Source organism: Symsagittifera roscoffensis, chromosome 4 (genome assembly GCF_963678635.1).
Source record: "Symsagittifera roscoffensis chromosome 4, txSymRosc1.1, whole genome shotgun sequence".
Classification (NCBI taxonomy): Eukaryota; Metazoa; Xenacoelomorpha; order Acoela; family Convolutidae; genus Symsagittifera; species Symsagittifera roscoffensis.
Genome location: NC_087065.1, coordinates 46,403,266 through 46,419,734, shown reverse-complemented (window position 1 = coordinate 46,419,734; position 16,469 = coordinate 46,403,266). Strand labels below are relative to the sequence as shown.

At 34.3% G+C, this 16,469-nt stretch overlaps 2 protein-coding genes across 12 annotated transcripts in view; both read left to right on the top strand.

Moving 5' to 3' along the window:
- Window positions 1-16,469, top strand: part of LOC134843793 (uncharacterized) — a 331,722-nt gene that overhangs the window by 61,067 nt on the left and 254,186 nt on the right. The window lies entirely within an intron of this gene.
- LOC134844143 (receptor-type tyrosine-protein phosphatase S-like) overlaps window positions 1-16,469 on the top strand; it is a 114,981-nt gene that overhangs the window by 33,411 nt on the left and 65,101 nt on the right. For 9 of the 11 annotated variants that reach the window (XM_063860661.1, XM_063860671.1, XM_063860668.1 and 6 more), the window contains exons 4-10: window positions 3,766-3,957; window positions 4,340-4,360; window positions 7,968-8,078; window positions 11,208-11,394; window positions 11,934-11,966; window positions 15,461-15,567; window positions 15,828-16,221. In XM_063860661.1, coding sequence (XP_063716731.1) covers window positions 3,766-3,957; window positions 4,340-4,360; window positions 7,968-8,078; window positions 11,208-11,394; window positions 11,934-11,966; window positions 15,461-15,567; window positions 15,828-16,221 — 1,045 coding nt within the window. The remainder of the gene's footprint in view (window positions 1-3,765; window positions 3,958-4,339; window positions 4,361-7,967; window positions 8,079-11,207; window positions 11,395-11,933; window positions 11,967-15,460; window positions 15,568-15,827; window positions 16,222-16,469) is intronic. The other 2 variants (XM_063860669.1, XM_063860670.1) reach the window with 2 other exon arrangements.

The window sequence follows — 16,469 nt, the reverse complement described above, 5'->3', positions numbered from 1 at the left end:
TTAGGAAATTTTTACAAAGATGAATAATAAACCCCTAGAGTACTTTTGATTATTTTTGAAGCAAAAAGCCTTTTTTAATTGCAGAAAAACTTTCAGACTCGCATGAGAGAATTTGATTTTTTTGTACGTTTTTACCGTAAGCACTTATCGTCCGAGAATTATTTAAATACCATTAATAACTATAGCAAGAACATTTTGCCGGCCTTGAAACCGGCCATCGGACCGAGAAACATCATGCCTCGCATAGTAGTTTTATTGTTCCGACCTTCGATACGAAAGTAACGGAATATTTGTGCTCGGGGTATGGGTTTTTTTTCTTCCGACAAATTTCGACTTTTTAACTAGCCGTTTTTGACGCATTTTTTTTATATCAATCGAAAGCTATTGTTGTCCTGAGCTTGAATTTGAAAAGATATTTCACCTGTGATTATTTTTCGTAAAGTTATGAGGGTTTAAAGATTGCCATTCTGGCCAATTTGGGACAATTAACGCGCGATATATTTCGCGCTATTGACGCGTGAGCGGAGAGTTAATCGGTCTTAAAAATTGTTCCAAATTGGTTGAAAGAAGCTTATTTGCCATAATTGATTTGTTACAAGGAGCGAAATATATCTTTTTGTACTTTATATGGCGTGTGGGGGGATGATTTTCATGAAAAATTTCAAATTTAGAAAAAAAAGTTTTCATTTTATTTTTTTACATTTATTTTTTATATGTTATTACTGCTCCAATAAGGCAGTCGGAATATTAAAAGGCAGTCGGAATATTCAGGGCTTCGCCCTGATACGAGCAGTCTTGTTATGATTTAACTCCGGCCATCAACCTTTGGGTTCCATCATTATTGCGATGCCTACCCCCACTGGAGTTTCATGGATAATAATCGATTATACTGTCATTTTATAGTCAGTATCCATAAAATTAAAAATGGATTATAACCCTAATATTTTTATATCAATTAAATCCTTTATAAATAATTATAATCGATTATAATCCATTAAAAATGGGATTATAATCTTCATATTTTTATATCAATATAATCCATTATATTCGGTTATAATCAATTATAAGGGATTTTTCGAGACGTTACTTGTGAAGTTTGCACATTATCTACATTCCTGTTGAGTGCTGTTGCTACGAATTACAATTCACAAATTTAAATTTTTCACATAAAGTTTTACTCGTTCAAGTTTCTCCACTTTTTCATTTTGGCAGTCTAACATTTTGTTTAACTGTTATTTTTCTTAACATCGCCTTGGTAAAAATTTACCAATCGCCCACTACCCCCCCCCCCCGCCCGCCCCGTCTACTGCCCCTCCCCTGCCTACTGTCTGTCACCTCACTTGAATGAGGGAGTGTTTAATGGTTGAAGGCGGGGTATGGTGCTACGGGGGGAATGGTTCCACGGGGGATGGTTCTACGCGGGGGATGGTTCTACGGCATGATACGGTAGGGAAAGACCTAGTACATGCATAAACGTTCGTTTCAGGCCCTGAAACGCACGTTTATGTATGTCCCACGTCTTCCTCCACCATACTTTGAGGAAAAAAATCAATTAGTTTAGAATTTGATTTTTTTTCTCGAAATATATTGGAGACAACATGGGACATGCACAAAAGTGCGTTTCAAGGGTGAAGTATTTTAACAGTTTGGTGTCATTTTGATGTAACTGTGCAAATTTCTCATCCACATGATTCAAGAGTTTATTTAGCTGTAAACAATGTTCTGCAGAAAAACAAACAATTTTCTTGGATTTTTGTGACCTAAAAAATGGATGATAATGGATTTTTAATTATTGAAAAAAAGTTGATTATAATCCCCTAAAACCCGTTCTCATGGTGGGATCGGTCTTGAAAATTGATTAAATGGGTTAAGTTTCTTACCGATATAATCCACTATTATCAATTATTTTCCGTGAAACTCCAGTGCGGGCGCGCTCTTTATAATCTACAAAAAATTTCGAAACTTATTGCTCACTTCAAACCAACTACATAGATAAATGCTACTCAATAACATATTTGAAGTCAGATATATATAAAAACAAGCGAAAAACACAGTTTTCCTTTGTTTTAAAACTGAAAATTAGTTTCGGCAAACATTATTATTCAAAATGCTGTCAGTTCAGGTGTGGTGCTTCAATGTTTGTTTTCAAATCGCCCAAATTGGTTTTTATATCTCTCCAAAACACTACACTGTTTTAATAAAATACAGTCAAGGCGCCGTATAGATTTGAAGGACAGTCAGAATATTGATGCATCCTCCTTCTTACGAGCTCTCTTTTTTTCGAAACTTTTTTTGACTATATTTGAAATAAAGGAGGGATTCAAACAAAGTCATTATGATATAAAAGATACTTTTAGTTGCTTGAAAGTTGGTGATGACCGGTTCATGATAATGAATTGTTGTGAAACGAAACCAGTAAAAACAAAAAGCCATCAATGAGATTTTTACGATAGACAATTTCTATTTTGTTTCTGAAAAAATAAAAATTAAAGCTGTCAGCTCGAAACGTTTCCAGAACCCTCTCAATTTGCCAAATTTAAAAAATGGGACTCTTGCCTGCTTTAATTTTGTGTTTCTACCCCTGAAGGAGCCTTGTCTTTAAAGTGAACGCAAAAGTAGGTTTCACAAACAATCATCACAATGGCTCGAATGATATATCACAACAGAGAATTTTAGGGCGTGATTCGAATTTAACAAAATTTGAAAGTATGTCTGTGTCCTGAGAAATTGGATCAGAACTTTTACTCGAACAAGGAAAGTGAGCAAACAAGTAACATAATATAAATATTTTTGTTTGTTTGAGCCTTGAAAACTTTTGTATGACATCGGGACACTAATTTTGCTTAATTAATTGAATTATGAAAATTTTAAAGCTGCCATTGAAAAGTTTAAAGACAATTGAAGTTCCATAAATTCACCTCAGTTTATCTACAATTGGTTATGGTTAGATGCAAACTTTGAGTTTTGTATACTTCAATAATGTAATTCTTACGCTTCTAATGAACAGCATAAAAATCTTGAAAGTTAACAAGCGGTTGTTTTAGAAAGGTACTCATGAAATGAAAAAATCTTTTTAGCGATTCTCTCGATACTGGTCAAGCTTCCAAAGTTTTTCATCGGGGCTCGATTTGCGACTTGGAAAAGTTGAATTTCTACCGACCTCATTTGATGTTGTTTGCGTTACCTGACTTAGCGCGGAAAATAGCCCACCCAATTTTTTTCTACTTTCCGACACATTTGTTTGTCGAAGACGTTCCATGCAATTTTCTTGACGTATTTGAATCCTTAAACAAGTAATTATAGAATACTTTCCGACACATTTGTTTGTCGAAGACGTTCCATGCAATTTTCATGACGTATTTGAATCCTTAAACAAGTAATTATTAGAGAATGTTAAGAATTAAATGAAAATTAAGATGAACCATTCAGATGAAGAGGTGTACCCTTCAAATTATGAGGCGCAAATTGGTAAGGCGTTCACATGGAGATCATCAGATTTTGTATTCGAACCCCTGCCATGGCAATTATAGTGTTTGAGGATGAGCTCTCACTTGACCTCTAGCTTAAGGCCTACCTCAGCCTGACCAATTTCGGATGCAATGGTGGTATTATGGAAAGTTCTAACTGCAAAAAAGCGGCCTTGAGTCGAAAAAAAGGAAGGTCGCTGAACTAAATAACTCAGTCTGGAATGTGGCGAATTGATAGAAACGGACTAAGCTTAAGTCATAATTATTATGATTTATTTTAAATCAGTTCTCGATTCAGGTTCTCAAGTCGGTTTTCCGGAAGTGGAAATGATTGGCTCCAGTCAGAAGACACTACAGGTGAACACAGTGAGACAGCCAATCAGAGCAGACGTCACACCACGAGACTCACTCACCGAGTACAGGTGGTTCAAAGACGACATTCCACTCGAGTTCTACCCCGACTACGACAATTACGTCATCTACACCAATGGTAGGCCAAGTTACAAGTAGATTAATTGAACATTACTCTTTCCTGCAATAAATTGATCGATTCTAAATCTAACAAATAAGAGTTTATCTATTTTTATTTTTATGAACAAATAATTTTTTCTACAGAAGTCAGGTTGAGTTACAGTTTTGAAATATCGAATTTATTTTGCCTGTTAAACATGCTTCAAACAATAAAGCAAGCGATGAGATTTTGAAAACTTGTCTTACGAAGTGATTCCTGAAGTTTGGAGACGGGAAAATGCATTTTTTTAATCAACTAACTTTTCGGACTGTTAACTCTACTATATGCATATTGCTGGTGCTTAATTGTTGACCTTTCTAACCGACTGACCTCTGACTTGTTTCGTGTGTTTTATTTGCAGCTTACTCGTACCTCGGACCCGGTAGGGTATTTTATAAAGACGGCCACCTGTGCATGACTTATCTTGTTTTAAGGTTTTGACACCACCGAATTTAATTGAATTCATTTTCTGCACAATCATTGCATGATTTTTTAACCATTTTAACAACAAATTTTTAAATATTCAACGAAACTTATCATTTTAAATCGGTCGAGCTACAAAACTTACCCAGACAAATCGGGTGCGACAGGTAAAACGTGACTGCCCAGAAACATTTGTTGTTTCTTTGTTACCATAGCGTCCACGATTCAAAATTTAGCGTCCACGATTCACGGAAGTCGCTCATTTAAAATTTTAGATTTGCGTTTGATTTAAAGTTTTTTGCAAGCAATAAGTTCCCGCACTGAAGTTACATAGATAATAATCGTTCATATTGTTTTTATTGTCAGTCTCCACACAAATTAAAATATTAGATTATTGTTCCGACTTTCGATGCGAAAGTAACGGAATATTTGTGCTCGGGGTGGGTTTTTTTTCTTCAGAGAAATTTCGACTTTTTAACTAGCCATTTTTGACGGGATTTTTAAATGTCATTCGAAAGGTATTGTTGTCTTGAGCTTAAATTTGAAAAGATATTTTACCTGTGATCATTTTTCGTAAAGTTACCATTTTGGCCAGTTTGGGACAATTAACGCGCGATATATTTCGCGCTGTTAACGTGTAAGCAGAGATTTAATCCGTCTTAGAAATCGTTCCAAATTGGTCGAAGGAAGCCTACTTGTACAATTGATTTGCTACTAGGAGCAAAATTTATCAGTTTATCACTTTTTACTTTATATGGCGTGTGGGGGGATGATTTGCATAAAAACATTTCATATTTTAGAAAAAATATTTTCTATTTTGTTTTATTACATTTAATTTTTTAATGTTATTACGGCTTCATAAACGTTAAAAGGCAGTCGGAACATTCAGGGCTTTGCCCTGATACGAATAGTCTTGTACTAGACAAATCAATATTATCTATTTTAATCACTTATAATCGATTGTTATCAATCATAAGAGATTATTTATTTGAACTTTTCTCTAAAATTAATCTGAAATGTTCAAATTTTTGCAGTGTTTTCAACATTTTGCGGTAAATCAAAAGCAAGTTGGCAGTTTATATTGATTTACTGCACGTTTTGTTAAAAATTTGTAAAATGAGACTTACTGTGGCTATGAAAAATGGTTATTCTGTTTTCGATTTTTTCCCTTCACAGTTTTTTACCTTATATTTTTTCTAGTTTCTACTGTTTCTTAACTTCTTTCCAAATTACGTCTCTGATTCCCTCCTTGTCCCCCATCCCATGTTCAGCCCTTTTTTAAGTCACCCTACCCCCTCTTTCCCCAGTTTGCGCTCAAAAAATAAATCCCCCAAGATTATCCCCCGAGGGGTCAATGGTGAAAGAGTGTGTGGGGTCTGAAAAGACGTTAATTGTTGGGGGGTATTAGGGTGTGTGTGGACATTTTTCCAAAACTAAGAAGTAGAAGCAGTTTCAATTTGGAAACATCTTGTCACCAGGCGTATAATTTTTTTCTCATTTTTTGATTCCAACTTTAGAATAAATAAGAAATCAATAAATGGGTGGTGTTTCGACTTGTATAACACGGGATTTAAACAGTTTTTACTGATTTTTCTAATCGATGATCCCATGTTTTTGGCCCTGGTGTATCGACTTTCATGGAACGATGTATTGATTCTAGTTGATTTAGATTTCGAAGCTTGTTGAGTAAAGTTTTTGTTCAACCTAAATAACTGTCGAAACATAAGTCGATCACCTTACCTTGGGCTCTATTTGCGGCGCGTACAAAGCGTGATTGATTCTCCGCTTTCATCAATCGTTTTAGTTGATTATACATTTCGAACAAAAAATTTTACTGAAGAAGGTTCGATATCTAAATCAACTAGAATCAATGGATCATTCGATTATAAAAATCCGGTGTTCTACAAGTCAAAACACCACCCATTAATTCATCTCCTCTTTATTTTTAAAGTTGAAATTTAAAACGAGAAAAAAGCAATCCGCATGGTGACTAGATATTTTAAATTAAAACTGATTCTACTTCTTAGTTTCGAAAAAATGTTTTTTTTTCGAATATCATGGGAAACAAAAAAACTGGTCTAACTTTTCAAATTTGATGTGTTGTTTTCAGAATAGACAACAAAATTAAATTTATAAAAGGTATAACTTGCTTTCTGGAAATGAAAACAAAGAAAAATCAGGACTGCTCGTATTCATGCAAAATTTTGAAAGTCTAAGTAGTTTTTAATTTCAAAAATCTTTAAAATTTCACAAAAAATGATTACTTTGTAATTTGGAATCTTCTCCACGCTAAATAATGAAAGCTATAAAAAGGTACTTGATCCTGTTCAAAATTAACTGGTCGCTAAATATGTCACTTCTTAAACTACATAGCGTCGGGGGATTTGAAAAATTTTTCAATTTTTTTTGTATGCTTCATCATATTTTACATGCATACAAAAATTCATATATATCTTTGTCTTTAACTGAGAGTCCTTGTTCAGTTTCAAACAATTTCAGAAAAAAAGTATCGGTAGCAACCTCCAATAAATAATACTTCAAAAAACTGTTTACGGCAAATGGCGGCGGCTTTTGATCAATGTTACGGGGAGCTGTCTGTCACTTTGCCCCTTTGCAATATACGCAATCAGCATTTATTGATTTTACAGTCAGCTCTATAGGTCAGACTAACAAAGGTTACTTGTGGGTGTGATTGAAATTAAAAGCCAGCTCTAAAGTCGTTTGTTATAATTCTTACCGTCAGAATTACCTGAACGACGGAAGTATTTACACACGATTGATAGTTTTTTCTTGACAGCTTCATAAATGTTCATTTAGTATAAGCCCCTATTTTGTTTCTTTTTCCATTACTATTCTGACTATTTCTCATTCCAGCTGACATTTTAAAAATCTTTTTCACAAAGCCTAATCAGTCGAAAATTGACCGTACAGCAATAAAAGGGCAATAAAAATGAAATTGTGATAGTTGTTACCAACTTTCTTCAGGTCCTAAACACATGCTGACAAATTATGAAGTTTTCTGTAAATTCTTCTACTGTAATTCTTCTTGCATATATTTTTTTCTTATCTATGCTTTTTCTTGTTTTTTTCTCGTATTTGTTGCTTTCTGCAAATGTTTTACAAGCATCACAAAAATTTGTAGGTGAAGCAGGAAAAATCTTTGTAGGAGTGGTTCATTAAGTGCCAGTCAAAAGGATCAACGTTGACGTTGAAATTTAAAAATTTCGGACGACAGCTCGGAAATTTGTTGTAGTATTTAAAGATTGCAAGTTTGAGATAAATTACGTCATTTTTTCACGATGGCTTGTGTTTCAATAACAAGTGACAATGATGCTTAAATGATTTATTTGAACACTTTGACATTGATGAAAGTACGCATGATGAATGATTGAATGAAAATTCGGCGTGTGGTAATAATAGTGCAACTATGGAGAATTCGCGTTTGAACGGAAGTTTCGAAATGGGTTACTGCATGTCTAGAATCAGGGGCAGATCTAGAATTTTTCCCAGCCGCACCCCCCCCCCCCTCCCCTTAACTATGATATGTTTATATTAAAAACTTCTAGGTTCCATGGAGATTCAGAAGGTGACAAATGGTGCCAGTGGGACCTACACTCTGCAGGTCACCAACAAACAAGGCACTGCACTCTCTTCAGATGTAGTCATCTACGCCAGAGGTAGAACAAAAGTTCATCATTACATTATTTTTCCGGAGGATATTTAACAGAACTTCCATTGAAACATATTTTTTTCCTTGCACTTCATTCGCTTTTTGAAACAAATAAGAAAACGCTGACCCAGAATCTATACCAAATAGAGGGTTCTAGGGCAAACAGCCGATATGTTAAACATCCGCTATATCACACACTCCAACTTGCATAATAACTATGTAATAATATGACCTTAGAATTACAAAAACAAGACGTAATTCGTTACCAATTTCAACTTAGCCGACTCTCGGCTTAAGGTCGCCGGTGGGCTCGCTACGCGCGCATCACCGCTTTGCATGAAATCTTTTATATATAAACGGATATTCGCATAGAGTCGCCGCCCTCTGTTGTCAAGCTTGCAACATTGATTCGCCTTCATTGACTACTAGAGCATCTGTTAAACGAACGTTTGAAATCGGATATTTGCCCTACTTTTTGAAAAATGTCGGATGCCTGCCCTAGTAAAGCCGTTTTTCGAACGCTTTCAACACTTTTTATTCCGATCAGTGAAAATGGGGAGGAACATTGTATTCGGGTTTGTTTTATTATTTTTTCTTTTCGTTTTCCACGCAAAATCAGGTACAACAAACAATTATTATCGGACTGGATTGAATGATATATCACATTAAATTTTTTTCATCGTGATTCGAACAACACTAACAATTTCCCAAAATTTTTTCTAGTGTCAAGAAAAACCGGTTTGAAATTTTTGAGTTTTCGTTTTAGTTCGAGCAAATAAAGCGAGCGAGCATGCTTAGAACAGCTGATTTATGCCTGATTTAGGGCTTTTTAACTTAAGTTTGAGCAAGCAAAGCTAGTTTTTGGAGTTTTTGAGCTTCCTTTTGGGAACCAAAAACTTGAGAAAAAAAATCAAAAAAATCTGCTAAAAAATTTTGAATTTTTTTTTAAAATTTCTAATATTTTTTAACGAATTTTTTCGTCAAATTTTCCTATGGTATTATGACTGCTTAATATGCCTAATTTATTTTTTTACGTCAGATCTTTTTTTATCATACCAACCAGAAAGCTTAGACTAATTTGAAAAAAAAACTTTCTAAACCGTAGTATTCTAAAGAATAAGTTCGGAACATTCTTTGCTACAGGCGCAGTAACTGGCTATCCTTGTTTTGTTTTGATTTTTCCAATGGTTGACATGTCGGATGTTTGCACAGTATCCCAATTAGGGGTACTGCTAGAAATCTCCAAATTCTAGACAAACTGCAACTTGCGAACGAAAAGACCACCAGACTCATATGCGAAAACACGAAGATCATTGAACAAAACAAAAAAAAAGCAAACAATTGCAAGAAATGTTCAGTATTTTATCAAATGATTGCTCATATTTTCACTAAGGCTCATAAAAATTTCATACAATTGGAAATTTATTGACCAAACTGTTTACAGGCCAGTTTTCAATGTAACACATATTTGTGTTACATGATACTAATAGATGCGAAGTCTTGAAGGAGCTTAAACATATAAACAAAAACAATCAACTGGTCATGATAGGATATGTATAAAAACTCTGAAAGCTTCTAGTCCAGTGCTGACTTATCACCATTGAGCGTATTTTCTCAATGCATTCTTTCAGAAGAATTTTTTCTAATTTTTTCAAATTTTTAAGTAAACTACAACTGCATAAATGTGGTGAAAAAAAAACAATGATTATCGTTCAATAGTTTTATTGTCTTTTTGAGTTTAACAAAAAAAATTTCAAACGTTTATCTAATATTGTAACTTAAATTAATTTCACGTTTTACAAGGAAATCATTTGACAACAAAAATTTTCAATTATTTTTTGCCTTTTTTGACCTAACGAAAGCATTTGATACCGTTGGAAGAGAAGTTTACTCGAAAAAAATTATTCATTTGGTCTTCGAGAGAAAATTTAAAATTCATTGTGTAGTTATATCACAAATCTACAACAATTGAGCTATTCAAACAAATCAATTTCGGATAGGTTAAATTGAATGAAAGGTGTTCCACGCTGATCCGTACTGGGTCCTGTTTTGACTCTTTTATAGATTAATTGTATGCCCCCAGCCATCAGCTTTCAAGTAATTTTGTTTTATATTTTTTGTTTTTTCAGAAACTTGCTTTTAAGTTCTGAAATTTCTGTCAGCACTGCAAAATGATAGTTACTGGTGTATAGATAGCAAGCTTTTAATAAACCAATCGAAATGCAACGTGATGAAAATTGGAGTTTGCAATAGTGAAAAAAAAGTTTTTGACAACAGTGTGATGGCTGAAAGTTTTGATTTCAAATACTAAGGAATACAGGTCGACAAAGGGTTTAAATTCAAAAATTGTGTTAATAAAATTTTCGCGTCTCTTAGCTGAAATTGATGGACTGCTATATAGGGTAGTGTCTTTCTCAAAATTTTTGCAACTTTATTTAACAACTGCTGAGCAAAACCAAAGTTTTTTCATGGTTGTCCATATTGCTTGTGCCTCGTCTTGGTGAAAACTTTTTATGAAAAAATGTTTTTTCAAAACTAAATTTTTTGATGGCAAATTTGACCAAGCTTCATATATCTTGCATGAATAAGATTTAGAAACAATTTTCGGCTGAAACATTTCTTTATAAAACTTCAACACAACTTACAGGAAAAAGCACTCTTGATACTTTTAATTCGGATCCGCTGAAAAGGCGACGTACTACTCGAGCTTCTACAACCAAAACGTTGCCTAATTTGAAAACAAGAGCACAATTAGGGCAGTGGTCATGGCGAAAAAAGTCCCTTGAATGCTATTATACTTTTAATTAAACGATATGATTCAAGATGATTCGAAACAGGTAACTGAACATGTTGTATAGGTTTTTGCATGATCTTTCGTGAAATTTTCGGTACAAGCAATTTCATTAATGCATTGTATATGTATAACTCTCTCCTACATAAATAGTTTACAGGTCATGTCGATTCCCGCGCCAAGAAAAGAGCGGTCATGTATTGCTTTCGAAGTGCAGTAGTTGTTGCAAATAGATTTTTAAAAAATAATTAGAATGAGAACGCACAAAAAACTCTCTTCCTAAGAATCTTAAAGGCACCCATCAATGAACCCGCCTCTATATGTTGAGCCGGTCATTTTTTTCAGCTCGCAACTATCCACCCAAATTCATCGGTCCCGCTCTGCCAACTGAGATTGTGCTAAAGAAAGGACAATCGAAAGTTCTGAACTGCTCAGCTAATGCAGCCCCCATCCCCAAGATCAAGTGGTACCGCACACTGGGTGGAGTGGAGTCTATAGTACCCAGCACAGAACTCTACGAGCAAAACTACAGGTTGGCTGATAATTTGTGGAGTTATAAAAATCAGCTCAAGTATAAACCAGTGGAAAACACTTAGCCGTTGCGTAATAATTGTCTCTCTCTAACAATTATGTAATAATTAGTTTAAAAAAAATTGGCTGGCTTATCGAATCTGCTCAGTTTCGGTTCGTTTATACTTCGGCTGGTTTATCCATAGTCGATCTATTAATTTATCGACTTAGTAGTCGATGTAGTTTATCCACAGTCGAAACTATAGGATCAGATCCCTAGTGGAACATCTTAGAGATATGAAGAAAAGTATAGTTTTCAGCGTATTTAGCTTTTTCCAATTATGATAATCTGGCATACTGTAAGAGTATAATAATGGTGGTCCTTTTTTGGGAATTGAAAAACCCGCCCACCTTCGAAGGTTTTTTGTCAAATAACTTTTACATTATACAAAACACTTCTCTTTCTAATCGAAATGATGTTTTATGAAAATATGTTTCATTATGTATTTTTCTTGACTGATGAAACTAATTCGCAATACTTTAAACCTCTTTCAATTTCAGTGACCTCGACAAAGATTATGGCTCTTCGCTAAAGTTGGTTTGAATTTCTCTTGGTATATTGAAAGTTACACAAGACGTGATCAACACATTAACAAAAAGTTTTCAAAGAGGTGTGTACGCGGTTTCGTCTAACACTTTGAGTTGATGATTATGACAAATAGCATGTTTTGTCTTAAATTGGGAGAAGGTTAAAGGCTCTCTTCGGTGATTGAAGTCGTTGACAAAAAACTTTCTATCATTCGTTCATTGTCTGTTATCAATGCTTTTTAGGTGGAAATATTGGCACCTTTAAATGCTTTAATCAACCATTGAAAGTTATTTTTAATGAAATCTTTTGTACATACTTTTTTGTCAAAACGCACAAGTTTTGTCAATTTTAATCTCTCAAATTATCTAATTTTTCCTTAAATTATCTGACGGTGTACAATATTGCCAACAATTTAGCAGAAACTTCAATTTCTTATTTTTTTCTGAAGGTCTGCTTTTCGAAAAATGATTTTAAATTCTTCTCGAGCGGATTTCGATTGTTTTTCCACAAAATATAAAAGTCGGAGCAGAGCGAAAAATCTCATTTCACATAACTTATATATAAAGTAGGACGGAATTAAAAATAGCAGAGACATCTTGTGGAAATTTGGGATTCTTTTTTGGGATTCATTTAAGAAACATTCTAATGACTAATTTTTGAATATATTTTTTTTATTTCAGTTCTACAGCACATCAAATAATAATTAGCAACATTTTTTATGAAAAACTGATAAGTATCTCTCAAAAGAACCTCCTTCAACAATAAAAACGGAATTTTGCTCAGGTCAAGTGTTTCAAAAGTTCCTTAATTCAAATAGAATTTTAGAGCTGATATATTGAATTTATTTAGCTGTTTAAAAAGTGCAGCCCAAAAAAACAATTAGGAAACAAGTCTCAATAGATTTTTGAAGTGCTAGGTGCCCTTTTGTCTGAAAGAATTTGTTTCGTTTTTTGAAGACTTAAACGGTTTTCTGTATTTTTTTAATGCAACAGTAGTTATTTTCAATGCATTTGTAACAGTGCATGAAGAAATTGGCTTCCAGTGTCCCCATTCTAACTGCCAGAAAATATTCAGTTTTCAGAAAATACTCTGCTTCAGTTTTTGTAACGACAAAAGCGCCTGAACAAAAATTTCTTTGCGGAAGTTCCATTTTCAATTTTCGATGATTTATAATATTAAAGACTTATTATTGATCAATTGGTTCTCATCACAAGTAAATATAAAAATCTCCGGCAAATTACAACAAATTACAAATTATTTGAATACTTTTAAAAGTTTCTTACAGTGTTTTTAATTCTCAATCGTTATATTGGCTTAACAATTTTAATCTGCTTTTCGAAGAAAATAAACAAAACGAGCACCTCCTGGGACGTTTTTTTTCTTTAGATAATTTTTGACGGTTTCTCTAATAGCTTTTGCCATATTTGATCATTTTTCCATAACATTCCGTTTGTGGAAGAAAATGACGGAATATTTGTGCTAGCGGTAAATTTTTCTTCAGAAAAATTTAGAGTTTTTAATTGGCCGTTTTTGACGGAATTCTTTACCATTTTAAAAGCCAATAACATTTTCAAAAAAAGTTGAAAAATTTTGAATTTTAATTGGTTTTTTAACACCTCCACACACGCTTATTAGCAGCATTACAACACAATTTTTACTGCAAAAATATCAGTTTCCAAAATTTTAACTCGCGACTAATTATTCTAGAGTTATAGGGATTTGAAATTGGGACTAATTGACCAAAAAATTCAAAATCGGGTATCGAACGCATAAAACGATTTGTCATACTCAAGTTTCTTCCGAGAAATAAATCATTGCAAGTTGAAACAATTTGCTCGTTTTGTTTCGGTACTAGACGAAAAAAAAATCAATTTTTACTTGACAAAGTGAGATGGAGAAACCTAAAAAGTAAAACTGAACAAAAATGTTTGAAAAAAAACATTAGTTTGAAAATAAAACAGGCTTGGCAAAAATCATTCTGTTTCACTCCCTTGTCACCAATTGTTTGGTGTTCTGGTTTGCTTTATCTATAAATTTAGCTTATTGTTCCGACTACCTTCGAAGAAAGTGACGGATTATAAGGTTTCAGTGTGTTTTTTTCCATAGCAGTTTTGACTTTTTAATTTTCGTTAAAAATTATTTGAAAGGTATCCTTGTTTTAAATTCCAAATTCAAAAATATTTTCACCTGTGATTATTTTTTATAAAATTTGGGGGTTTAAAATTTTGCAGTTGTGGACAAATAACACGCGATACCTTTCTTGATATTAACGTGTAAGCAGCGAGTTAATCTGCTCATAAATTATTCCAAATCGAAGTGTGGAAGAAGTTTGGTGTAATTGATACGTCACTAAACGTCAAAATAGCCATTTTGTCTTCGGCTTAGCGCGGGGAGATGTTAGTGAAAAAAAAAGGTTTTAAATTTCAACAGTTTTCAAGTTGTTTTGAAAATGTCATTGGCTTTTTTTCAATTGATGATTTTAAAAACTATCTCAAGAACAGCGATAGGCAGTCAATATTAAGGGCTTTGCCGTGATTCCAGCAGTCTTGTTTGCTTTATTGAGACGTGGCTTTCCTTAAACTTTGCGGATGACTTTTGTTGCTAATAGAGATAGTGGCAGTCAAATTGCTATCGTAGTTTTCTGTGCTTCCTCAGGGCCAGTAGCGTGCCGATGTGGGGAGGGGTAGGGGATCCGACCGTTCTCTCCCTCATTTTTGGTCGCCAAATTTTTCCAAAGAGACCCTCCTTTGGTAAAATTTTACGACGTACATTTTTGGCTGACCAGTCTCAAAATTGTTCTAAAGACTATTTCGGTGCCTATTTAACTAAATTTGAGAGGGGAGCGCGCGCCGAAAAAACAATCCCAGTCTTAGTTGATTTTATTTATCCGTATTTTTATGTCTCATTTATATTCAGTCCAATTTCTCATTAATTGATAAAAAGAGGCTTCCAACTCAACTAAATATTGAATTATTCACGCCCTACCACTCAGCAAGGTTTTAATGCCATTCTAATCGCAAATTTTAATAACCTCAGAGCTGAAGTGTTGTTGAACAGCTGATAACTTTAGAGGAAACATTCTTCGGAAATAATAAAATCTGAACTTGAAGAGCCTTTTGTTACTTCTGTTTTTATGTTTTTTTTGCACGCGAACATGTTACGCATACTGTGAAATATCTAATTTTGATAAGAGGATTTCCAATTAGGATTGGACGGGTCTTCGCGAAAAACTAATGAAAAAGGAATTGTTTTAAAGATTATATTACTCCCAGTCTCTGAGTTTTAATTTGCAAAAACAAAACTTTTCTTCGGGAGCTTTCGCCTATTTTTTGTTTGATATGCCGTTTTTTTAGTTTTGACATTTGAGCATATTAATCTTGTCAAATAACCTAAAATACTAACAAAATGCTGAATTTGGTTGGAAAATCCTTTGTGATAACCAATATGAGACCAAATGCTACAGTTAACTACTCATCAGATTAATTTTCTCAATTTTTAGGACTTCCTACATTCTGATGAATGCCATGATGAACCAGACGCTTAGATGCAAAGTCACAAGTGGAACTCATCCGCCAATTGAGACAATTGTCAATGTCATCGTGCTAGGTTCGTACAAACTATTCGCAAAACCATCTTCAACGTCAAAGCTCTTTTTGGAATTATTGTAGACCAAAAATTGCGCTCTGCCCTCAAAGTTAACGTCTATTGGTGTCGAAGATATAATAGTATGATGGTGGTTAGTTCACTTCTGAATTTGACTTAGCCCTAATTTCAACTCGTTGAACAACTTCTATGATTTTGTGTCGTTTTTTTATCGGCGGAAAAGCTAACAGATCTTTTTTTTTCAATTCAATTTTCTTTTTCAGAGCCTCCCGGTACCCCAATAAGTCTTCGGGTCGACGCTGATATTCACACCGCAGATCTGAAATGGACCCCGCAACGGGCACCGGCATCACTAAACTGCACAGTGTTTTACAAAAACACCTCTGTCGAAAACAGCGTCTGGTTAACCCAGGACGCTGATAGTGTCACCGGGACGACGTTGCGAGGGCTGGCGCCCTATTCCGAGTACCAAGCGAAGATCGCGTGTAGTAACGATGTAGGTCGAGGGCCGAACTCGTCTCTGGGGATAATGAAAACAGGAGAGTTCACACCCTCGCCACCTGTGAACTTACGCGCGCAGTACAAGCAGCTGAATAATGATGTTAAAATAGTGGAAATCAGCTGGCAGAAACCAGAACGACCTAATGGTATCATACAGTGAGTTTAATCGAAGTTATTTTAAGTTTTCTGATTTTTTTTTTCACCGTGAGCGCAAGAGTCTAATAGTGGCTGATTTCGTTTGCCACTTTTGTTTCGTTTTACTTTGTATAATACTTCTTCCTGCGTTTTCTTCATTTTATTTGAGATTACAAAAGAATGTCTCGCAATCCTCAAATTGATTTTGAGATAGGACGTGTCTCAAGCAAACGAATAACGAGCTTTTTAAAAGAAAATCTTTAAGTTAA